Consider the following 25,022-nt stretch of genomic DNA (forward strand, 5'->3'; position numbering starts at 1 on the left):
GAAAAAATGGGACTTTAATGAAAAAGAAGACTTTCAGATACTTGTGATGAAAAGACCTGAACTGAATGGCAAATTTGACTTTCAAATACAAGACCCTAGAGAACCATAAAAAAAAAAATTGGAGCTGGGGGACATACCTGGGGTCGTAGAGTGGGGCGACTGTCTTGTGTCTGAGGCCAGGTTTTGGCTGGGATCCCCCTGGGTCCAGGGGTGATGATTTGTCCACTGTGACACTTAGCTAAATGATAACCTCTTTAAGGTTTAAATTGAGGGGTGAAGGAATTCATTGGGGGAGGGGGAAGGGCAGAAGTGAAATCCTACATGAAAGTAACAGGAAAAGGCTTATGGAGTAGCGGAAGAGATGGGAGAGGAGCAGGGCAGTAAATGAATTTTACCTTCATCAGAAAAGGCTCAAAGATCTTAACTCATCAGAGCTGCCTCAAGGAGGGACTAACAGACGCACCCAACTGGGTGGAGTAATCTATTTAATCTGGGCAGTAAATGAGCCTAACACTCATCAAAATTGGCTCAAAGACCTCAATATCATTAGAATTGGCTCCAGGAGGGAATAATGTACACACTCAATTGGGTGGAGTAATCTCTATAACCTTACAGGAAAATAGGAGGGGAAAGGGATAAAGAGAGAGGGGCAAAAGAAGGAAGGGCAGAGTGGGGGAGGGGACAGACAGAAGCAAATCCCTTTTGAAGAGTGATAGGATGAAAGAAGATGGATAATAGAATAAATATCATGGGGAAGGGAATAGGATGGAAGGGAAACAGTTAACAATAGTAATCATCAAAAAGAGAAAAGGGGGGAAAATTGTACAAAAAATATTTGTAGCAACTCTTGGTGGAGGCTAAGAATTGAGAATCAAGGAAATGTCCATCAATTGAGGAATGATGGAAAAAGCTGTGTTATATGATTGTAGTGGAATGGACTTGTGCTACAGGAAATGACAAACAAGATGATCCCCCAAAAACCTTGAAAGACTAATGAACATCGATGTATAGTGAAGTGAGCAGAGCTGAGAGGACATTGTGCGTAGTGACAGCAGTATTGTTCAATGAGCAATTGTGAATGACTTAACTACTCTCAGCAGTGCAATGATCCAAGACAATCCCAAGGAACTAATGAGGAAGCATACTATGCACCCCTATAGAAAGAACTGATAAAAAGAACACTTGGGGATTATACACATATAACCTGATTGCGATCTTGTGGAGGGGGAAGGAAAGGGAGGGAGGGAGGGAGGTAGAAAAATTTAGAACTCTAAATCTTATGAAAATGAATGTTGAAAACTACCCTTACATGTAAATGGAAAATAAAATAAATGTTGTTGAAAGAAAAAAAAAGACAAAGAAAAAAAGCTCCTGTTCCTCCCCAAAACAGTATGTTTCAGCTGTACCAGGTAAGTTATTTTTATTTTAAATCTTTATATTTTGCCCTTCTGGAATGTAACATTCCAAACTCTACTCTTCTTTATGGTGGTAGCTAAGAGGTCTTACATGTTCGTGGCTCTGTCTCCCTAGTACTTGAACATTTTCTTTATGGATGCTTTATATTATTTCTACTTTGACCAAATAGATTTTGGCTATGATGCTCCTGGGAGTTTTTTAGTTAGAGGTTTTATTTTTCTTCCAGGTAATGACCAGTGTATTCTATTTTCACTTTGCCCTCTGCCCCTTTGGGCTGTTTTAATTTATGATTTCTTGAAATATGGCATCCAGGGGTTTTTATGGTGGAGGTTTATCAGGTGATGATTTTTAGATTAATTCTCCTCTCCACCTATTTTCCAGTTGTTTTTCATAAGATATTACCTTATATTTTCAAATATTTTTTCAGCCTTTCAATCAGTTCTAATATTTCTTGTTGTTTCATGGAGTCACTCATTCTGTCTGATCCAATCTAATTTCCAAGGAATCTGTTATTTGGGCAAGACTTGAACTTTCTTAACTAAGCTGTCTTTTATTGCTTACAATTCTTTTCTCTAGAACTTTCTTTTCCTTTCTCATTCTTTCCTCTAGAGCTCTTATTCCATAATATCATCATTTTAAAACTCTTTCTTAGGGGTGGTTAGGTGGCGCAGTGGATAGAGCACCGGCCCTGGAGTCAGGAGTACCTGAGTTCAAATCCAGCCTCAGACACTTAACACTTACTAGCTGTGTGACCCTGGGCAAATCACTTAACCACAATTGCCTCACTAAAAAACAAAACAAAACCAACAAAAAACCAACAAAAAAACACTCTTTCTCATTTCTTCCAAGAACTCCAGTACAGCTTATGCAAAATCTATAATTTTCTTTGATGTTTTATTTGTAGATGAGGTGGTGGTATTCTTTCCTTCTTTTGGATTTGTTCTTTGAACATCCTTGACTCCAAAACCTTTGTTTATTATCAGTATTTTCTTCTTTTTACTTGTTCTTTGATTTTACGTCATTAATTGGGTCCAGACTCTATACACTTCTGGAAGAAATAGTGAGGCTTGCTTTGATATTAATCTATATTATCTGGGATATGGATAATGGGTTCTGTGTCTTTCAAGGGCTTCAGTGCATTATACTAGAAAGTCTACATAGTAGACAGGAGAAGGATCTTCATGGGGCAGACTACAACACAATGGTTTTATCCAGTGAGAGCCAGGATTGATTGATGTCTTGATCCAACCTCCACAGTCAACTGAGCCCCAACTCAAAGTGAAAGCAACACAGTCTAGGCCCCTTGTCTCTATGCTAGAAAATCTCTATGTACTGTGTTCCATGGATGGTCTGTTCTGTCTGTATTCCCTTCCCTAGGCTCCTGTCTCTTTATGGGGACCTAGGCTGACAAAATGCATTTACAAGTTTCCCTTTGGATTTCTTGCATTTCTCTGTCTGGTTGTCCTTTTATTTATCCATGTTGAAATAATTGTAAGAGAGCTGGTCTGCTTCTACTTACTCAGATGCCTTGAGGAGGGCCTCCACCCCACCCCCCACTTTTTAAAACTTTATAAATGTTCTCTTTATTTATGTGTGTACATGTTTCTCCTCTCAAACTTCCTGAAGAATGTAAATTTTTTGAGGGCAAGCAGTTTTTTTGTTTGTTTGTTTGTTGTTGTTTTTTGTCTTTGTCTCTTCAGGGCCTACCACAGTACTTGGCACAGAATAGTTACTTAATAAATGTTAGTAGAATTATACTAAATTGAACCTTCCTTTCCTTCCTGCTTAGGAGTGGAATGACTACAAGCTACGGTGGAATCCAACTGATTATGGCAACATCACATCAATCCGAGTCCCTTCCGAGATGATCTGGATTCCTGACATTGTTCTCTACAACAAGTAGGCAGCCCTTCCTTTTTAGCCAGAATCTGGATGGACCAGGTTTTGCCCTACTGAATTTGGGAGGGGTTAGTGCTTACAATGGCTCCAACTGGAGTTGCAGCTCTTATGGCTTGTCTCCCCGATTAGACTGCCTTGATGGCAGGGAGGGTGTCTTTTTCTTCTTCATATTCCCCTTAAGTACAGTAACAGTGGGCCAAATATATAATAGGTGTCCAGTAAATACTGGTTGATGATGGTGCTGATGGCTTAGTCATCAAATGAAGAAACTGAGTAAGCAGTTCAACCACTTGTGTACACACATAAAATAACTTGAGTTATTTTATTCCTTGAAGTTTTGTAGCCCCTCTGGGTCTTTTTCCACTCCTAACCCCAGAATCCAGGCAAGAGGAAGAAGGAGACACATCTGTGCAGCTAATCTCATCTCCTTGTTCTATTCTTCTGAATCCCAGAGAAGTGATGGGGGTGGCTAGGTGGTATAGTAGATGATAGAATGCTGGACCTGGAGTCAGAAGGACCTGAGTTCAAATCCAGCCTCAGACACTTAGTAGCTATATGACCCAACACTGTTTGCCTTAGTTTCCTCATCTGTAAAATGAACTGGAGAAGGAAAGAGCAAACCACTCCAGTATCTTTGCCAAGAAAACCCCTAGTGGGGTCATGAAGAATTGGACATGACTGAATTCATGAACTCTGGAAATTAAGTAGTAGAGGTTGAAATCCTAACCTAGGTCTTTTGATGTTAAAGCCAGTAATCATTCCATTGCACTACACAGTCTCTATTACTGAATAAAATCTCAAATCCTTCATTTGGTACTTTAGACATATGGGCCCAAGTTTCCAGGATTGACCCAAAGGAATTTATACTCCCCCCGCCCCTTTCCCGTGTTTATAATTATATTAACAATATTTGATATTATATAGGGTTTTATTTAAAGTTTTGAGTTCCAAATTCTGTCCCTCTCTCATTCCCTCCTTCCTGACCCTTCCCCCTCCCCAAAGTTGCAAGCAGTCAGTATAGGTTATACATATGCAATTATTTATATAGGGTTTTAAGGTTTTTCAAAGCACTTCACAAACAGTATTTCATTTAATCTTCTCCTTTTCCTTTTCTTTCCTTTTTTTTTTCCAGGGCAATGAGGGTTAAGTGACTTGCCCAGGGTCACACAACTAGTAAGTGTCAAGTGTCTGAGGCTGGATTTGAACTCAGGTCCTCCTGAATCCAAAGGCCAGTGCTTTATCCACTGTGCCACCTAGCTGCCTCTCATTTATCTTCTCAACAGTCCTTGGAGATATGTGATACTGTTATTCTCATTTTGTAGATAAGGAAACTGAGGCTGAGAGAGTTTAAGGTGATTTATTCAGGGTCACACAGCTAGTAAGTGTCTGAGGCAGGATTTGAACCCAGGTCTTCCTGATTCCAGGTCCAGCATCCTAAACGCTATGTCACCTATAGCTATTTCATATATATTTCTTGGGCCATCACAGTCAAAGAATACTTTCTCTAGTGACCAAACTGTTGGAGCTTGCCCCCCTATAAACAGTCAGGCTTCTATTACAATTCTTGGGACAATGCTTCATCTGTTACCAGTCTCTCCTTAAAGCCTTTCCACATAGGTAGGCTCTACTTCAGTTTGGTCTTTGCTGGCATCATCTTGGAGATGCCCAAGCTACAATGAGGCATGGAGGGGAAAGAAGTATGTGATATTCCCTTGATCCAGATACTGAGATGTTACTGCCTAAGCAGAAATGAGGTTTGTGCTGCCACGTAGTGGTGATTTTAAGTAACAACAGGAAGGCTGAGTTGGTATTTCTAACACTTTTTTTTTTTTAACGTTCATTTTTTAGCTCATTTCCATGGCTTTTGGGACTCTGACTAGGTGTTATGTAAAAGGATGGAAGATCTCTTCTTTGCTCTGTACCCTCCCAGGCGCTTTTGAACCTGTAAACTGTAGAAGAGTGGGTGACTTGGTGTATGTTATCTCTGACACGTTACTTGTGTGGCCTTGGGCAAGTGACCTCTCTGCTCTGGGCTTCAGGTTCCTTTCCAGTAAAACAAAAAGGTTCAATGGAATGATCGTTAAGCTTCCCTTCAGCACTTGATCTCCCTTCCCCCTCTTCCTCCCCACCCCCCCCACCCTGTGCCCAGGCAAACTCTCCCTCTGCCTAACTTTCTATTGCTGTGAAGGGCTTGTGGAAGCCCTTCTAATCCCTCAAGCTGGCAACACAAGAGTTGTCCTTGACTCCTCACTCTCTCTCACTTGCCTCCATATCCAATATGGCAAAAAATCCTACTATTTTTTTACCTCCCCACCATCCCTTGTATATGCCCCTTTCTCTCCTGGGACATTGCTACCACCTGGTGCAATCCTCCTCATTTCACATCTAGACTATTTCAATAACCTGCTCTAGCACTTGGCACATGGTAGGAGCTTAATAAATGCTTTATTGACTTGACATTGTGAAGAGTTGAGTCTGGCATCTTCTCCCAATATAAAATGGTTCCCAGGATCCTTGAATAAGAAAATCCTTCTTTAGAATTTGGCCCAGGTCACCCCTCCTTTTCTCCCAGGTACCTCCTTTCAAAATCTTGGAGTTACCTTTGTCTTTTCGCTTACCTTACCCTCTACATTCTAGTACAAAACATTGATGCTTTAGTCTCAGTGTTTCTTGGATTTCTCCCCTTATTTGTTTTCTCTGTTGCCTCAGTACCTCAAAGTAGTACTATTATAGTGCCCCAACTGGTCTCTCTGCATCTCCCCCCATTTCTCTCCCTTCCAATGTCTCCCACACACCCTTACAGTTCAATCTTGACTCCTAACTGCCTCCTGAATAAAGTCTAGGTTCCTCAAAATCCTCTACAATTTATCCCTAACCTATCTTTCCAACCTGATCTCATGCTGTTCTCCTACATATTCTGGACTCCATATACCAGCCACTCTAAACCACTTTCTGTTCTCTAAACATTTGCTGGTTGTTGTTGTTGTTATTGTTGTTCTGAAACTGTGATTTTATCAGGACAAGGATCTCCTGGGGAAGAAATGCCCTCTCTAACAACCTACACAGGCAATTCTTCTATAAACAGAGCTTAAGTGATTTGCACAGCATCACACAACCCATGGGTGTCAAAGGAAAGACGTAAAACCAGGTTCTCTTGATGCCAAGGCCAGCTCTCTGTCAAGTCTACCAATTGCTTCTTTCTGAGTTTAAAAATGGTAAATCCTTATATAAAGTTAAGCACAAACTAAAGGTTTGGAGGCCATGGATCCTTAAATATTTATAGAAAATTCCAAATACATAGCCAGAAAGAGCTCCTCCCTCACCCTACTCAGCTATTCCAAACCAAGACTGGTTTAAGAAGGCGTGGATGGTTTTCTAATTTTCACTCCTTTCTTTTTTTTCCAGTGCTGATGGGGAGTTTGCAGTGACTCACATGACTAAGGCCCACCTATTCTTCACAGGCACAGTGAAGTGGGCTCCCCCAGCAATCTATAAGAGCTCCTGTAGCATTGATGTGACTTTCTTCCCATTTGATCAGCAGAACTGCAAGATGAAGTTTGGCTCCTGGACCTATGACAAAGCCAAGATTGACCTTGAGCAGATGGAACAGATGGTAGACCTGAAAGACTACTGGGAGAGTGGGGAATGGGCCATCATCAATGCTGTGGGCACCTACAACACTAAGAAGTATGACTGTTGTGTTGAGATCTACCCTGACATCACCTATTTCTTCATTATCCGGAGGTTGCCTCTCTTCTACACCATTAACCTCATCATTCCTTGTCTCCTCATTTCCTGCCTCACTGTCCTGGTGTTCTACCTGCCTTCAGACTGTGGTGAGAAGATCACCCTCTGTATCTCAGTCCTGTTGTCACTTACTGTCTTCTTGCTGCTCATCACTGAGATCATTCCCTCCACTTCTTTGGTCATTCCACTCATTGGTGAGTACCTACTCTTCACCATGATCTTTGTCACACTCTCTATTGTCATCACAGTCTTTGTCCTCAATGTCCATCACCGGTCTCCAGAAACCCACATCATGCCCCATTGGGTGAGGGTTGCCTTTCTGGGATGTATACCCCGATGGCTTTGGATGAATCGACCCCTACCTGTCCTGGAGCTCCATGACAGTCCCAGCCAAAAGCTCAGCATTACTCATCATTGGTTGGACACCAATGTAGATGAGGATTTGAAAGAGGGTGAAGAGGAAGAAGAAAACTGGGAATTTTCTGGCCATTCATCACCAGTAATAGATACCCTCTTTTGTCACTGTGGCCATCACCATGAGTCTCCATGTTCCAAGTCAAGGACTCAATTACAAGAGACTGGATTCCTTCTCTCCCCTAGCATCCAAAAAGCCCTGGAAGGTGTGCACTATATTGCTGATCATCTGAGGACTGAGGATGCTGATTTTTCGGTGAGTTGGGAATAGGTGAAAGGCAAGGTACCACTAGCTCAGATTTTGTAGTTTCTTAGACCTAGAGCTGAAAGAGACCTAGGAGGCTACCTTAGAAGCATCTATTTTATAGTTGAGCAAATGAAATCTCAAGGAGTTTAAGTGACTTGCTCAAGATCCAATAGATAAGTGGCAGAAACAGGATTAAAACTCAGAACTCCATGATGCCAAGTTCAGCATTTCGAACTCAACACTCTTTCCATTGCACCATATTGCTTTCAAGAGACTCTCAGTCAGTGGCATTGGTATTTTCATTCTTAATCTCATCCTTTGGAGACTATTATGCACTTGATCACACACAATCCTGAATTGTAACATGTTTTATGTCTCATTTCCCCAACTAGGTTGTCAGTTTCCAAAGGGTAGGGGCCATAGTATACATTTTCTCATATACCTACTACACCAAATACAGTGTCACATGCTTAGCAGGCACTGGCCAATTATCTATGGAATGATTGAAACAATAAGTGGTTTCATGATAGATCTGTCTAAACATATGTTAATAACTCCACAACAGAATAGCCCAATGGCCATATGACTATTTTAGATAGGTGGGTACAATGTGTTTTAAGTCTCTACCATTCATAAGGATGAAGAGTCCTCAGTTTTATGTACCACTATTGAAAATCTGATTCCACACATCAAATTACAGCTAGAGATTTTCCTCACCTTGACATCTCTACCTAGCAGGGAATATTGATGCTGTAATATCACTGGAGACTTTACTTTCTCTCATCTAAAATTTGAAATCACAATAATAGAGTTTTGGAGCTAGAAGGGACTGTAAAACCTTTAGGATGAGTCTATGAACTTGTTTAGAATGTTTTGATAATTGTATTTCTATGTGTATTTTATTTTATGCATTTGAAAACATTTCTGAGAAGGATTTATTGGCTTTACCATACTTCCAGAAGGATCCATGACACCAACGTGTTTAAGAACCCTTATCTAATATGGGGTGGGAATTGGGTTTGAGGTGAGTGATGTTTGTGAAAAAAATAGGGGATTGATTATAGAGATTGTTGAACTGTTTAAGCCTTGGAATACCAGAGGTTCCTTGAAACAAAAACTGGCTTCTGGGATTTTCTTTTGAATCCTTCTTTGAGTAGGTGTTATCTTTTATAAGGCTCCAATATGATAGGCATTCACGTAGGCTGGGAGCGAACGTTAACCTTTCACTCTCAATATTTCAGGAAACATTCATGTGCTATCTTTCTTTAATTTTTTGCCCCTTTCATGATGCATTGGTTTTCTGCCACAGGTGAAGGAAGACTGGAAGTATGTTGCCATGGTGATTGACCGGATATTCCTCTGGATGTTTATTATCGTCTGCTTCCTTGGAACCATTGGTCTCTTTCTTCCGCCACTTGTAGCCGGCATGATCTAAAAGCACAAGTCCCTATCCAATGGTCACATTTCAGATGCCTTGTAGCTTCTCTGGATATCTATAACTACATTTGCATTTTTACTAAGATATTTGGGGATATTAGGAGGTACTAATTCAGCCAGTCATTTGAGAGTTGGCGTAATGAGGCCATTGGCTATTCCATCATGGAATTATTGAACTAACCCAGGCTGCAATTTATCTGCCATGAAGTTGTTGATTGTTTTATTCATTCATTCAGCAAATATTGAGTGCCTACTGCAAGCACAGCATTATCCAAAGTATCAGTGGGAATATGAAAAAAAAATGTAAGATATAATCCCTGATCTCCAGGAGCTTATGATCTAGTTGGGGAGGAGCAATATACATGAAACTGTTAAGATACAATACAAGGGGGACAGCTAGGTGGTGCAGTGGATAAAGCGCTGGCCCTGGATTCAGGAGGACCTGAGTTCAAATCCAGCCTCAGACACTTACTAGCTGTGTGACCCTGGGCAAGTCACTTAACCCTTATTTCCCCGCCAAAAAAAAAAAAAGGAAACAATACAAGGTGTTGGCTGGATTGGGGAAATGAATTGGGGAGACCAACTACAAGTTCTATAGCAATGGAAGGGGAGGGGGACTGTAAATGTAGGCTGATAAGGGAAAAGATGACAAAAGTTGGACTTTGAAAGAGAAAGATGATTTGGGTAAGTGGAGGGAGGGAATCCCAGAATTGTTGGTATGAGGGAAAACAGAAATGAACAGAGACTAATCATGGGAACAAGCATGGATTATAGAAACATCAATTTAGACCTCAAAAGTCACATTGCCCATCTTCGTTTTATATGTGAGGAAACTGAAGCCTACAGAGGTTATAACCTGCTTGAGGTCTTGCAGACAGTAAGTTGACAAGTCAAGGCTTGAAGTCAGGGCCTCAACATCCAACAGTCTTTTTACTGAACCACTCTGGCCAATAAGGAGATTCTGCTGGCTAGAGTAGAGAGTGAATGTTGGAGAACATTCAGAAGCACCATTGGAAAGGTAGTTTGGAGATTCAGAATAGAGAGTCTTAAATATGAGTTTGAGAAACTTGGACTTTATCCTGTAAACAATGTGGAAACATTGGAGGTGTTTGAACAAATGAGTGATGTGGAGAAATCGGTGTTTTAGGAAGCTTTACCTCATGCAAAGGCAGTATGGTATGGTGGATAGAGAGCCAGCCTTGACTAGAAAGACTTGGGATCTAGTCCTGTGCCCATACAGGACCAAATCAACTAACTTCTCAGTTCTCCAGTTAACTCTCTAATACTTTAAGTTTCGGGGTAGGTAACAATCTTCATTTTTCACTTAGAGTCTTAGAAACTTGACCAAGGATATCATTACTTATACCTATTGGTTCTGGAGTGCTCACTAATTTCATTCATATTTGATTTCTCTTCTGGTTTGTGAATAAAGGAGCTCAAAGGTAACTTAACTCATGCTCATTTTTGGGGGGGTGGGGCAATGAGGGTTAAGTGACTTGCCCATGGTCACACAGCTAGTAAATGTCAAGTGTCTGAGGCCGGATTTGAACTCAGGTCCTCCTGAATCCAGAGCTGGTACTTTATCCACTGTACCACCTAGCTGCTCCTTACCTGATGAATCTTTATAAATTATCATCCAAGCCCCACCATTTTGGTAAAGCATTTTCATTCCTTCCCACTGATATTGGATGGCATATGCCCCTATTTCCTTCTCTTGGTTCAGCAGCAACTCCTGGAATTCCAGCTGAGCTGACACTGATATTGGGTTACAGACACCCACCCTGATCAAATGTCTCAGGACGAAAGGCCAGAGTCCCTAACAACCCTGTGGCTACTTTACTGCCCCCTACCCAGGATCAGTGCCTGCCTTCTGACCCTCCTCTTACAGAGAAGGGAGGTGCACTGAACATTTGAACAAATTAATTTCTTCCAGGATTAGAGTTCAATGTCAACAGAAATGTCATAGAACAGGGGGTGGGAGTGGGGGAGAAGAGTAATTAATCCAACCACAAAACAAATGGTACATTTTTAATTCAACCACAAAGCAAATAGAAAGAAGATGGTAGAGTGTTTTATGTAAACAACCAAAAAATAAAGGAAGGGAGGGAAGGAGATAGGAAAAGAGAAAATGAGGGGTAAAGAGAGGAAAAGAATAAGGGAAGGAGAGAAAAAGGAAGGGAGGGAGAATGGGAGAGGGAGGAAGAAGGAAGGAAAGAGAAGAGGAAGGAAAAGAGGGTAGGAGGGAGAAAAGGAAAGGAAGGAAGGGAGAAGAGGAAGTAAGAAAGAGAGAGAAGGAAGAAGGAAGAAAGGAAGAGAAAGAAGGGAGAAAAGGAAGGAAGGATGGCATGGAGGTAGAAAGGAAGGATGGAAGGAAGGGAGAGAGAAATGGAGGGAGCAAGGGAAGAAGGTATGGAGGGAGGCTGGGAGGGGAGAAGGAAGTCAGAAAGGCAGGAAGAAAGGAGGGAGAGAGGATAAAAGGAAATAAGGAAGAGAGGGAGGGAGGCAGAAAGAGATGGAAAGAAGGAAGAAGAAAAGAAGGAAGGTGAGAGGTAAGAAAGGTAAATTATGGCCAGAATTCCTGTTCTGGACTCCTTCTCTCACCTTCCAGATCCAGTGCTTGTATCATTCACTCTAACAGTCTCCTTTTCCCCCAGATTCTTCTGGGATTCTTCTGGGTCCCTTATCAAGGAACATTCTTGGCTGGGACAGATGGTGATCAGTACATACCAATCTGCACATTAAATAAACCCCTCTCTCTATACACTATACAAGAATAACAATTCAGTCTGCATCCTCGCAAGGCTAGTCCCTAGAACAGGGCTCCCCTGCCTCTGTACCCCAGCTTATCCCTCTGCTAATCCTGGAGTTCTCCAGGGAGTCACTAATTGATCACAGAAAAATAAGAATGAACAGCTTAACTCCAGTCTCTGCCTGCTGTGTCCATGCATGAAGCCAGGGCAGCTTCCGCAGGCACTGGGGATCCACTGATAAACACACTATGTATAAGGAGGGTGGGCTGTGGAGGACAGGCTGGGGGGTGGGGGTGGACAGGGCACAGGTGCAGTTATCCTCAAGCTCCCATTGCTCCCATCCCAGCTTCTGTAGTCCAGTGTCCTTTATGTACAAATGTCTTCTTGGCTTAACAGTCTGTGGGGTGTGGAGAGCCCTTATCTGGCCAGGGGCTAATGGAACAGGGGTCAGGAAAAGGGGGAGAGATCGTGCAAAATGGCCCCCAGGCCAGCCCCCTAAGAAAATAAACATGATATAGGCAAGACAGGAGGCAGGGGAAGGGGGATGCATGACACAACAGTTGGGAGTGGGGGCACACAGGCAGAGGAGCTGTCCAGACCAGGACCAGTGCCTCTTGGCAGACGCTGCCTGTCATTCACTCTGCTGGGGGGCGGGCCAGATTGGCGACCATTTTGGCCTGGTCCACAGCATCCAGTAGGTTCTTGGCATCCACAGCAAGGGTGTGGGAGGCTGTGAGCATCTGACGTTTACATTCTTCACTCAGGGAAGTCACTGCATTCTGCTGAGCCAGACGCATCTTGTTGATTAATTCTGCCAGGTCTTTATTCAGCAGCTTCTGTGTCCCCTCAATCTGCAAAGGAGTAGAAAGAACAATCTAGGGCTTGGAGAGCTGAGGGACAGAATGCTGGGAGGAGAAAACCTGGCTAATTCTCCATAATTGTCCATTAATAATCATGGAATCAGGGGCAGCTAGGTGGCACAGTGGATAGAGCACCAGCCCTGGAGTCAGGAGGACCTGAATTCAAATCCGGCCTCAGACACTTAACACTTACTAGCTGTGTGACCCTGGGCAAGTCACTTAACCCCAATTGCCTCACCAAAAAAAAAAATAAATAATAATAATAATAATAATGGGATCATAGACCTAGAGTTGGCAATGACCCTGGAGACCATATAGACAACCCCTTCACTTCACACTCTATATATGAGGAAACTGAGGTCTACGGAAGTTAAAAGATTTGCCCAAGGTCACACAGGTAGTGTCAGAGGCAGGATTTGAACTCAGGTCCTCTGACTTCAAAGACATTGTTCTTTCCATAATAACTGGTTGGGTCTCAAAGCAACTTATATACATTATCTTTGATTCTCACAACTCTGTGAAGTACAAGCTATTAGGATCCTTGTTTTATAGATGGGGAAATAGAGGCTCAGAGAGGCCAGGGTCACACAAGTCTTCCTGAGTCAAAGTAGAGTGCTGTATCCACTAAACCACACTGACATTCACTATTTCCCATAGTTATCAGTCACCAGCCTGCCTCTGAGCGGGTAACCAGCCATCGAGTGTCCATAAATAAATGGATCACAAGACTTGGAGCTGGAAGGGACCTCAGAGATAACTGAGTCCAGCTCCTTCATTTTACAGATAAGGAAAGAGGGAACCAGAGAGAGGAAAGGACTTATAGGGCCCCAAGCTTGGCCTTGAGAAAAAACTTTCCCAGGTTGTTCCCTAGAGAGCATACAACAATCCCAGACTCCATCTCTATCTCCTAAGCATGCTCTTCAGAGAGGCCAGCCCTAGGGCAGGGGGCAGGGGAGGAATAAAACAAGCTAATATGAATCCTTCTTTGGGAATAAACACATCCCACGACAGCAGAGGACTAGACAGCAAAGTGTGCAGACCAGCCAGGCCCTAGGAAACTTACTTCTGTTCGTGAAGCCAAAGGTAGAGTGGGCAGAAGGTCATCCACACTTCCAATCAGCTTCCGTAGGGTTAGGCCTACATTCTAGGGAAAGAAATTTCCCCACGTGAGGGCAGAATATTCCATCAGTCAGAGTCCAAGAACTTACCCTAAGATTTATCTTGGGAAGAAATAAAGACTCCTGGTAATTCTTTGAGGGTAAATCATGGTTGTTTCTTTTGTGTTTTTATCCCCAATCCCTAGCATGGAACCTGATATATAGTAGGTGCTGAATAAATGCTGATTAGCCACCCAAAAGGAAGGTGGAGTGATCAGTACTTTCCCTGAGGGCACCAACGCTTGGGATAGGGGTGTCATTTTACTCCCAGAATGGTGCTCTGGTCCACTGGTTCCAGTCTTTACTAAGGTTCCCATACCATGGGGTACTGTCCTTAAGGGTTCCACCCTTTTCCATCAGCCTACCTTGTCCAAATTCAAAAGGCTTGACCCTCATCTGCCTTTCCCTCTCTGTCCTCCTAGGGGCCTGGGATCACCAAATCTGCCCTGAGTGTTAGAATCCCTATCTATGGCTCTGTTTGTTGGATTAGATGAGAGCAGGTTTAGATATTATCTCCTCAGTGGCTACCTTGGAAAATGTACACCTGGGGAGGCAGCCAATCCTGGATAAGGATGCCAATGTGCCCTGTGTCTTTCCTTCTGAAATTTCACATAGAACTTTGTTTCTATCTCTCCTATTCACTTAACACATTCTAATGACTATTCTAGCCATTTATATGTGTGCCATCACCCCCAGGAGGGCACAAGCTCCTTGAAAGCAAAGGCCTATGTCTTTGCATACACCATAGGGCACCACATGTTGTAGGCACTTGCATTAAAGCACTGCTCTTGTCACCCTATACCTTGCCCTAAATTTCCCCTCTGGGTTTCTCACCTTCACCACAACCACATAGCCTTCAGGGGGCAGCTGGCCAAGTTCATTTTTGAGTTCCAGGACAGCTTTTACCAGCTCCATGACGTTACGGTACACCATGTCATCTGTCCGGTCCAGATTGGCTGTTGGCAGGATTGACTAAGGAGGAAGAAGTCAAGATGAAATGAAGAAAGAATGCCTATGAGAGAGATTGGTAGTGTCTGAACCCACAGGGGCATTACCATCCCTGAATGGGAGGGAGGAGGGGGAAGGGGGGGGCAGGAAGGCACATAGGCCAAATGGGGCTGCCTTGCTCTCATTCTGTTTTTTGTCTTTGCATGATGCAAATAGACTGTCAGTAATTATAGCTCCAGGCTCCACCTTCTGTGTGGTTCCTACACCACTAGTCTGGGACAACTTGATCTAATGTTCCTAAAGTTCCTAAGATCAGATGGTCTTGCCACTCAGCCCCTAGATCTGTTCCCTTTGTAGACTTCTGGCTTTGATCTTTGGACTGGCCCAATGGTGACTCATTCCATCTCTGGGATGTTGAATTGGGTGCTTTTGTGACAGTCCCTATTTTCTTTTCTTTTTTTTTTCATAAAAGTATTTTATTATTTTCTAGACTCCCTATTTTCTACCATTTGACTATCCTAATAAACCCGATAGAAAGCTGGCTTCCTCCCTATTTAAAAGAGGAATAGGGCACTATGTATGACTCCATTAGGGGCATACTACATCTTCCTTGGATAAAAGTTCAGGTTCAGGCTAATAGCCATTATTGTGGATAACAACAATTATTATTATTATTATTATTATAACTTTTATAGTGTATTAAAGTTTACAAAGTACTTTATATACACATATACATATATAAAATCTGATTTCATCATTACAATAACCCTATAAGGGAGAAGCTATTATTTCCCATTTTACAGATGAGAAAACTGAGGCCAAGAGATTAAATTACTTTCCCAAGTTCACACAGGTAGTAAGTATTTAAGTTAGGACTCAAACTCAGGTCCTCCTAACTCCAAGGCTAATACTCTATCCATAGCACCACCTAGTTGCCTAGAATTCATTGTGCATGAAATGACTGTTCCAGATTTAAAGACTACTATTTTGGGGCAGCTAGGTGGTATAGTGGATAAAGCACCAGTTCTGGATTCAGGAAGACCTGAGTTCAAATCTGACCTCAGACACTTGACACTTACTAGTTGTGTGACTCTGGACAAGTCACTTAACCCTGATTGCCCAGCAAAAAATAAAAAAAATAAAGACTGTTATTTTGTTGTTGCTCAGTCTCTCCAGTCATGTCTGACTCTTCCTAACCCCATTTGGGATTTTCTTGAAAAAAGATAGTGGAGTGGTTTGCCATTTCCTTCTCCGGCTCATTTTACAGATAGGGAAACTGAGGCAAACTGGGTTAAGTGACTTGCCCAGGGTCACACAGTTAATAAGTGTCTGAAGCCAGAGAGAATTTTTTTTTGTTTGTGGCACCCTTTCCCCATGGATCTTCTAGAGAGTAGAAAACCCTTCTTCTTGTGTAGATAATGGGCATTGTGGGTACTGAAAAAAGAGACAGGCTCAAGGAAAAGGTCCTGCCTTTGTCACTCTCATGTCTCTGGTCAATCAGTGTTGCTCAATAACAAGTGCTGGCTCAATCATCTTCCCTCATAAAGAAGGTGTTGTGGTATGATGGAAAGAATACTGGGCTGAGAGTCCAAAGACCTGGCTCCAAATAATGGCTCTGTCACTTAGTACCTGTATGACTTTAGGCAAGTCACTTAACCTCAATGAGCCTCAGTTACCTCGTCTGCAAAATGAGGGAGTTGTACTAGATGGTCCTTTGCAGCTTTAAATCCATAAAATATGTGACAATAATAGACAAAGATGATTTGAAAATTACTCCAAAAGCTGACAAAATGTCTAAAATTATGCTTCCAAAATGAATTTAAAACGAGGCAGATGTTCCTGTACATTCCAAGAAGGCTTGCCAATTTTTGAAAATAGTCACTATGACTTCTCTTGGCCTGAGTTTCCTCATCTCTCAGATGTAGGAACTGGATTAGATCATCTTTAAAGCCCCTTGTGACTAAAAGAGAGCATAACTCTAAGCCCCTTCCAGGCCTGGCCCTAAAGGAGTTTACCAACTATAGCCAAAGTCCTCACCTACCTGAGCTCCTAGTCGTGGTGGCTTCTGAGGAGGCCCCGTGAACTCAGCTGTAACCACAGGAAGAGAAAAGGAGAAATGAGTGGGGGGCAAGTCATGATCTACACTCCCTTATGGTCTGGAATTCCTCTTTTCATTGAGTTAACTTGGGCATCCTCCCCCCACCCTCATACCCATTTCCATTAAATTCCAGAAAAGTCAAGGAAAGACACCCATTGTGACCCAAATGAAAAACCAGCACAAAACAGTCAGATCCCTTGGCTTGGGAAGGCATGTGTCTTCTGGACTCCAACCCGGCCCTCCTTCCCACATGCTCCCTGGGCTTCTGCATCTAGGAAAAGGAGGGGGGTGGGTTGGGACCAGATACTTTCTTTGATTCTTCCAAGATCTAAAGGTTCTGAGTCTGATTTCTAGCTGTAGTCTAAGGTCTGGTGAAATTCTATACCTTTTACTCCTGGTTTTCCTCTTACCCTTCACACAGGTGTCAGACAATGTGCGAGGAAAGACCAGGAAGGGGGAATAGCTCTTTATTTCCTACTCTGGAGCCAGGAAGCTCATGTTCTCCTCACTTCCTTCTTTCCCCATACCCTGTTGGGCCTATGGAAGAATATTGTAGCAGGGGGTCAAGCGAGAATATGGATCATACCTTAACCCTCACTAGCCTGATTACTGATAGGAGAGGGTAGAAGTATGATAGGGACAGAAGCGTGACAGAATGAGAGATAGAGAAAAGACTAGAGAGAAGAGGGTGGAGACAGAGAGAAAACATACATATTATGTACATATTATGTATGTCTATACACTACAGACACACCCATATAGATGGAGAGAGACAGACAGACAGACAAGTGGATAGGAGAGGGGAGAGAGGGGGAGGGAACAGGGAAGGACATGTCAGAGAAACAGAAAAAAGAGAATGGAAGAAGATAAAAGAAAAGAAAGGAAAGAAAGTGGGGGGAAAGTCATAGATAAATTAAAGAAGTATAAGAGAGAAATAAACACCAGAAAAGACGGTATCAATGAGAGAAGGGGACTTAGGGAGATACAGACACATGAAAAGAGGACAGAAAGATAGAAGGAAGATGGCTGAAAATAATGGACAAAAATGAATTGAAAAATTACTTTATATCTGACAAATCTGCTAAATTCTTACTTAAAAATAGTGAATTAGAAACAAGGCAATCTGTTCCTATAAGTTCCAATGAGTTTTGCCAAGTTTTGAAACTAGCACTAGTAAAGACAGTACTGTGACAAGTAAGATAGTAACATGATTGGAAAGAAACTTACTATATCCAGCCTCCTTCTCTGGGTCTATCAGGAAAGAAAAAGAAAATCAGTGTTATAAACATAGCTTTGAGAAAATCATGCCTTCCAGTTCCCTCTCCTGTTTCCTTTTCCTGGAGGTGGGGGACAATTCTGACCACAGACCAATAACTATGATACAAGGCAAAATGTGGAAGCAAGATTGGCAGTGCTTTGAAAAATGTGATAAGGGGAGATATTAGTTTCAATCAAGGATCTGTATGTGTCTGTGCAAGTTTTATTGCATTCTTTATATACTTATATATTAATATCTTATAATCTTTAATTGACTATAAGCTGCTTAAATGGGGGGTACTGTTTTTTACTTTTGTCTTTGTGACTCCAATGCCTAGTACAAGGGCCTGTACCTAAAGGGCTTAATAAATGCATATTCTTTGATTCAGGAAAGTCAAGGAAGGCTTCTTAGAGGAGTATTTTCCATGAAATGATGTTCCTTGAAGGAAGATTTTGGGATTCAAAGAAGAATCTTTTGCTCAACCAAGGAATAAACATCATTGTTAAGCTAGGAAAGGGAAAGTATTAGCCCTTCTCTGCTCAGGCTGATAGAACGTGCTGGATCAACTTCTGGGTTTATTCATAGCAAAAGTCCTAGTACACATGGTTTGGTCTTGGGTCCAAAGAGCAAAGGCCTGGATTTGTCACTTACCAATGGAGACTTATCATTCATATACACCATAGGGTCCTACAAATGAACAAACCAAGGGAAAGATTTCAGGCTTCTAGTTTACTAGAGTCAAAGAGGGTCATCTTTTATGAGTATGGGAGGGCAAATCGGGTGTTGGATTGAATCGATCTTTTATTATTTTTAGGTGATAGACACAACTGCAATAATATCTTTTAGGAGGTCTTTTTAGCTTTCCCCTTAAAAGAAAGATTGGTTACTAGGATTATGATAGGGATAATGAGTAGAACTCCAAAAACCCAAGATCTCTTGACTAGTTATGGGTGAATTTTGGAAATGAAGCCAATGGATGAACAATTAAGGTGGCCAATCCCATTTAGGTGGGGAGTATTCGGAGCAAGAGATGTCTTCTTTTGAGGGGAGGGGTGGGAGCAAAAAGGGAATAAGCATACCAGAAAGGGATCTCTAGGCCTATAGAATCCTAGGCCAAGCCCTGGGGACTTCAGATAGAGTAACAGTCTGCAGTGAATTTGGGTGTACCATTTTATCTGGGAGTAGTTTATTTTACTACACTTTTTCACATTTTTCTGTCCTATCATTATTATTTCTATATACCCTTCTTTTTCCCCCTATGAATAAACTCAAGAAAGCACATACTTCTGGGCTAGAGGATTTGGCAACTCAAATAAAACAGGAAAGAGTCAGTAGGTAATATAAGCCAATATCAAGGCACAGGGGCAGCAGTAGCAGAAGGGAGAGAAAGTAACCAGAGATTAGTGTGGGATGCTCACGAATATGAGTCCAGGTGATCAGAAGACTCTGACTGACCTAGCAAGGTAGCTAGCTCAGGAGTTTGGAGTGAGACATTACACATTATTAAGATATTTTATGGATAATGGTTGACTTGGAATTAGGAATACCAGTTCAAATAGCAGTAATAAAATAAAATAGTGGATAGTAGAAATATGGAAAATTTTTTGCAGGACAATGAGGGTTAAGTGACTTGCCCAGGGTCACACAGCTAGTAAATGTCAAGTGTCTGAGGTCGGATTTGAAACTCAGGTCCTCCTGAATCCAGGGCTGGTGTTTTTATCTACTGGTGCCACCTAGCTGCCCCCTATTTATATATACATTTTAAAGTTTTCAAAGCAATTTCTCAATATATTGTCCTCACAAGATCCTCAACTACAATCCTGTGAGTATGTGCTGACATTATACTCATTTCACAAATGAGAAAACTGAAACTAAAAGAGTAAAGTGACTTGCTCAGGGCCACACAGCTGGTAAATGTCTGAAGCAAGATTTGAACTCAGGTCTTTTCTTCTAATTCCAAGTCCAGAGCTCTATCTACTTGTTGCCTAGCTACTACTATAAATAATTAATAGGAGAAAAAGCACAGGTAAGGAGGAGGAAAGGAAAGGAAAAGGAGGAAGAAGAGGAAGAAAGGAAGAGGAGAAGGAAGAGGAAGAGGAGGAGAGAAAAAGAAAAAGAGAGCCATGAACTGGCAATCTAAAGGTCTGAGATTTATTTCTGTGTGACCTTAGCAAGTCACTTCACATATCTAGATCGTCAGTTTCCTCATCTGTAAAATGAGGGGGTTGTTGACCCTCCCAGAAAGAGATGAGGAACTGATGCCTCTCTCTCCCCCTTTCATTGGAAAAAGTGGGGGGGGTAATGGTATGGAACATTGGTGAAAGCTGTTGCGCCCTTGGATTGTACACAGGTTTTAAATTATTTTTTTTCTTTATCAAAAAAAGGCAACTTGCTGAGGAGGGGTGAGGGCACACCTGGAAATGACTGTTTTGAAAAAACAGAAGGTGTCAATAAAACTTAAAAATAAAAACATTACAAGAATTGGGCCAGATGATCTCTAAGGTCTCTCTCAGTCTTGGCACACCAGGATTCTATGGTTTGAGTTCCTATTTTCCCCTCCTCTGGACTCTCCAAAGTCCTTTCTTACCTACCATTGGGCAGGAAGTCAGACAAAAGGATTTCCAAGACTCCTTCCAACTCTGATTCTGTGATTTTTCTTAAATTTTATTTTAATAAGAGAAGCTCCTTGGGAGTCCCAGGGGACAATTCCCATTTCAATCGCCACTCACCAGGGACTTCTCCTCCTGCCTGAGCCATTGGTAATCTTCCACCATCTGCTTCTGTTGCTTGTCCAAGATCTGACGCATCTTTGCTCTCTCAGCTTCCCATAGCTGCTGGGCCTCCTCTCGACTGCTGGGGCGGACAAAGTCCTCTTCCTGAAATGGCCAAAAGAGGAATAAGAACCAGTAAGAATCCTGAGGAAACCCCCCCCCCCCCGGGCCTGAAGAAGAATAGCCTTGGGAAGGGCACCAAAGAGCTACAAGCCACAGCCTTTGGGTGAAGGAAAGCAGCAACATGAAGAGCCCTGAGGACAGTGTGGCAAGTCCTCCCTTGCCAGAAGACCCCAGCTTTTATCCCATTAAATGGAGCATTCTTTGGTCTTGTTTGTTTTAGGGTTGTTAAAGGTTGAGCTACAGATATAGGCCTATTAGTAGAGCATCCCTGGAAACTACATACCTGCTTGTGTGGTTGCAATAGTGAGGATTAGCATTACAGGGCACTGTGTGACCCATACTTGGATAGTTGGGTACACGTTGCCTTAACAAAATTTGGGTTACTACCTTAAAATGAGTTTTCCATTGGCACTGTAACTTAATGGGGTTAAAGCATTGCATAACTATCAACTATTATTGTTATTATTAAAAGTGCAAGGGTGATTTCCACTTAGACACCATGGCTGCCATTGGGTGATTTAATGGGACCCTATTAATGATTATGTAGGTCTGATACTACTAGGCTTTCACCAGGCATGGGTAACTGAGAAGTAGAAAGAGTACATGATCTACCCAGTAAGTTTTCCCCCTGTAAAAATAGATTTTTTAAATTAAAATAGTAGTGTTGTTTAATTAAAACCCTAAGATAAATGTATAAATTGGAAATGTAATATAGAGCAAGATTTCAAAAAACAACCAATAACTAGGTTACAGTTAAGTACCCTTACTCCTAGACATAATTAACTTGAGTATTGCTCAATTTAATCCCATCCTGATCTACTTTTCATTTGTATACAGTGCTTTGTACCTGTTTACAACTCAGCTTCTTGGGAGGGATGTGTAGTTCATTGAAATCACTATTGTAAGGATCAACTCAGTCTCTCTACTCCCCATCTACCAACTTTTCTTTAATGCCCAGAACAGTTTCTCATTGCTTCTGGCAACTTCAGCTCCCATTTCCTTCAACAGAAAGTAAAGGCAATGGTCATCTCTGACTTTCCCCATATCGATAGAAGATGTAAGACCCTGTGTTTGTCTCTCTTCCAGTCAGGAAGAGGTTCTTCTGACAAACAAGGCTACAAGCTTTGCCTTCCTCTATCTTTGAGCTCCCTATTGACATTCAAGTTACTGTGAGCAAAATGCTCAAGACTGCATGTGAACTAGCCTAGCTGTGAATGGGGTATAGCTTATCCATAACAGTGATTTTCATTACAAGTTCTACTAGGAGTATCTCTCCCATCTTTGATGTTGTGAGCTTGGCTCCTGGTTTCATGTTCTCTTGATCCCTTTGGAAAGTTATACTGACTCCTGTTATATCCTATATCTAGATTTCTCTGTTACAGGTTCTGAGCTGACACTCTCTGGATCTCTACTTAGAACCTGTACTTAGCACCTGCCTCCACATACCTTACTTTCCCTGATCTCCACCCCCACCCCGACCCCACCCCAAAGCTCTCCCAATTCTTTTTGCTTTGGTTTGGTTTTGGTTTTTTGCAGGGCAGTGAGGGTTAAGTGACTTGCCCAGGGTCAAGTGTCTGAGGCTGGATTTGAACTCAGGTCCTCCTGAACCCAAGGCCACTGCACCACCTAGCTGCCCCCTCCCAATTCTTTTTGAACAAAATTCAGTGGGAGAGCAAACTCTCTTCACAGAAGTTTTGCTAGAATATATCCAGAAGCATTTAGTAAAACCAGGGCTACTTTTAGCATTTGTTCTAGCTCAAGTACTGCTTGTCCCACTTATAAGGAGGCTGGTGGGTAGTTTTGTTATGTGTTTAAATTTGTTATGTGTAAATGTGTTATGTGTTTAAAATTACCTTTAAATGTCTTTGGATACAAAGTGAGGGGGTTAGACTAGACCATCTGCATGGATTCTTCCAACTCTACCATTCCATGGATCTATGAAAGATATCTGCAAAAACTGATAGTGAGTGTGTTCAGAGAAGCAGCTGGTACCTGACGTGTCCCTAAAGTGAAGTGACAGGAGAATGCTGGGGATAAATTTGCCACCCTGTTGGACTCTATCAATTGACACCACTGTTTAAGAAACCAGCATTCCCGCTGGTCTCTCCATGAATAGCAGTACCGCTTGCAAGCAGGAGGCAGCAACATGGAAAAAATGGTTTCTTTGGGCAATTCAGCAGAAGGTAACCAATGGAAAGAGGTGAGAGAGGGTTTGCCCCTTGGGGCAAAGGAGAGCAGCTACTCTGAAGCCAGTTCCTTGACTTAGCTGAACCTAGGCCATTACTCCAGGAGAGAGAGACATTCCCTGAGCACTTCCGTGGCCCTGAGAAACAAAATAGTGAAAGGACAGCAATTGACTGGCCGTGCACCTAGAGAAGTAGGCTCATATCCTAGATTTCAGTACTTGTACTGATGAGAGGGCGCACTCCCCACGGGGTAGGGCTTCAGTGGGAAGTCACAGGACATCATACTCCTTCCTTCAAGTTACACGTGTATCTAAAGCCAAGTCCCAGCATGCAGATTGTTCTTACCCTCATGCTATGGCGTTTGAAGACATTGTGCCGGTGGAGAGGTGGGGTATGCAAGGAATTAACTGTGTACGGGATACTCTATGGGGCTGGTGAGTGTAGGCGAGCTGGCACAGAGACCTTCAGGTACCTGTTTGAAAAAGCAAAGCGGCAGGAGGCACAGGACAAGGCAAAGCGTATATAACAAAGAGTTAGCAGCAACACATATGCGCATAGGCCCACACACACCAAATGCCAACACAAGCCCAGAGGAAAACACCGGAGAGTTCCCTAGAAGGACTTCATCCCAGAGAGCCAGGAAGGAACACTTTTCATTGACCAAGCACTACAGAAGCAACAGGGTCAAGGTCAGAGCTCATTAGCCTGGAAGTCAGTGTAACCGGGTTCCATTTCCAACCCTTGTCATTGACTTGCTCATGGACTTGAAAAAGCAACATCATCTCTGTCTCACCCTAGTCAAAGAACAGAGAAACCTAATGCTACTCCTTTCCTCCTTCATAGGACTCGGCACACAGTAGGTACCCCAAAATGTTGTGGGATCCAATAAGACACGTCCTGTATACTCAGTACTCCTAAGGGCCAGCTCACATTCATTCCCCTCCTCCCTGCCCACCCCGATGGGTGCAGAAGTCCCTTTTCCAACCCTTATAAACTAGGTCTGTTGCAGGTACAGAGGAAAACTGATGTCGGGGCTGCAAATTCTATGGAGCCAATTTTTAAAACAATGATACTTCAACAGTTTAAATTTGACAAAAATTTTGTCTTGATTATCCTGTTTGCTTTTTAAGGTCTGGAAATAATGGAAAGAGCACCGGCTTTGGAAATGGGGGGGACTTACTTTCAAATTCTGCCCATTAATACCTAATTGACCTTTGAGCCATTTTGCTTTTCTTGGCCTCTGTTTTCCCCCCATTTGTCAAATTAGGGCACTGGACTGCATGAGTTCCTCAGGTCACTTTCAACTCAAATTTATGGTAATAGTTTCTCCACTCTGAGTTAATAAAACGGCACTATGGTTAATGAATCAATTTCCTTGGAGGCATCCCAATGGTAGAAAGAAGGGCTACGTTGGGAGTCAAAGAATCTTGGTAAGATTCCAGCTTGGTTGCCTACTCCCTGTGCCATGTGACCTTGAACAATTTGATTCAACTCAATGGACATTTATTAAGACACTACTTTGTGCCAGGCACTGCACCAGTGATTGGGAAGCTATATTACAAAAACAAAGAAATGAAATAGTGTCTGTCCTTGAAAATCCGGCATTTTAATGGGAGTAAAACAAACATAGTCACCTCATTGGCTCAGTAAGTTTCCCCATTTATATAATGAAAGGGTTGGACTAAATGACAATAAAGTCCCATCTAGTTAT

General features: G+C 42.3%; 2 protein-coding genes across 3 annotated transcripts in view; one reads left to right on the plus strand and one right to left on the minus strand.

Moving 5' to 3' along the window:
• Positions 1-3,213: 3,213 nt before the first annotated feature.
• CHRNA2 (cholinergic receptor nicotinic alpha 2 subunit) lies at positions 3,214-10,878 on the plus strand. Of its 2 annotated transcripts, none has more exons than XM_043989311.1 (2): positions 3,214-3,315; positions 6,721-9,173. In XM_043989311.1, exons 1-2 carry the CDS (start codon positions 3,281-3,283, stop codon positions 7,745-7,747), a joined length of 1,062 nt encoding a protein of 353 aa, XP_043845246.1. In that variant the 5' UTR covers positions 3,214-3,280; the 3' UTR covers positions 7,748-9,173. The 2 variants fall into 2 exon arrangements, with proteins under 2 accessions (XP_043845246.1, XP_043845245.1); XM_043989310.1 differs by lacking the exon at positions 3,214-3,315 and having other exon boundaries at positions 5,470-7,732; positions 9,033-10,878.
• Positions 10,879-11,566: 688 nt separating this feature from the next.
• Positions 11,567-25,022, minus strand: part of PTK2B (protein tyrosine kinase 2 beta) — a 170,208-nt gene continuing 156,752 nt past the window's right edge. Inside the window, 9 exon segments of the mRNA XM_043985136.1 lie at positions 11,567-12,761; positions 13,834-13,914; positions 14,762-14,899; positions 16,917-16,963; positions 18,201-18,224; positions 18,879-18,918; positions 20,961-21,107; positions 23,657-23,728; positions 23,730-23,783. Coding sequence (XP_043841071.1) covers positions 12,546-12,761; positions 13,834-13,914; positions 14,762-14,899; positions 16,917-16,963; positions 18,201-18,224; positions 18,879-18,918; positions 20,961-21,107; positions 23,657-23,728; positions 23,730-23,783 — 819 coding nt within the window. The 3' untranslated portion in view covers positions 11,567-12,545.

The sequence above is a fragment of the Dromiciops gliroides genome, chromosome 2 (genome assembly GCF_019393635.1).
Source record: "Dromiciops gliroides isolate mDroGli1 chromosome 2, mDroGli1.pri, whole genome shotgun sequence".
NCBI lineage: Eukaryota > Metazoa > Chordata > Mammalia > Microbiotheria > Microbiotheriidae > Dromiciops > Dromiciops gliroides.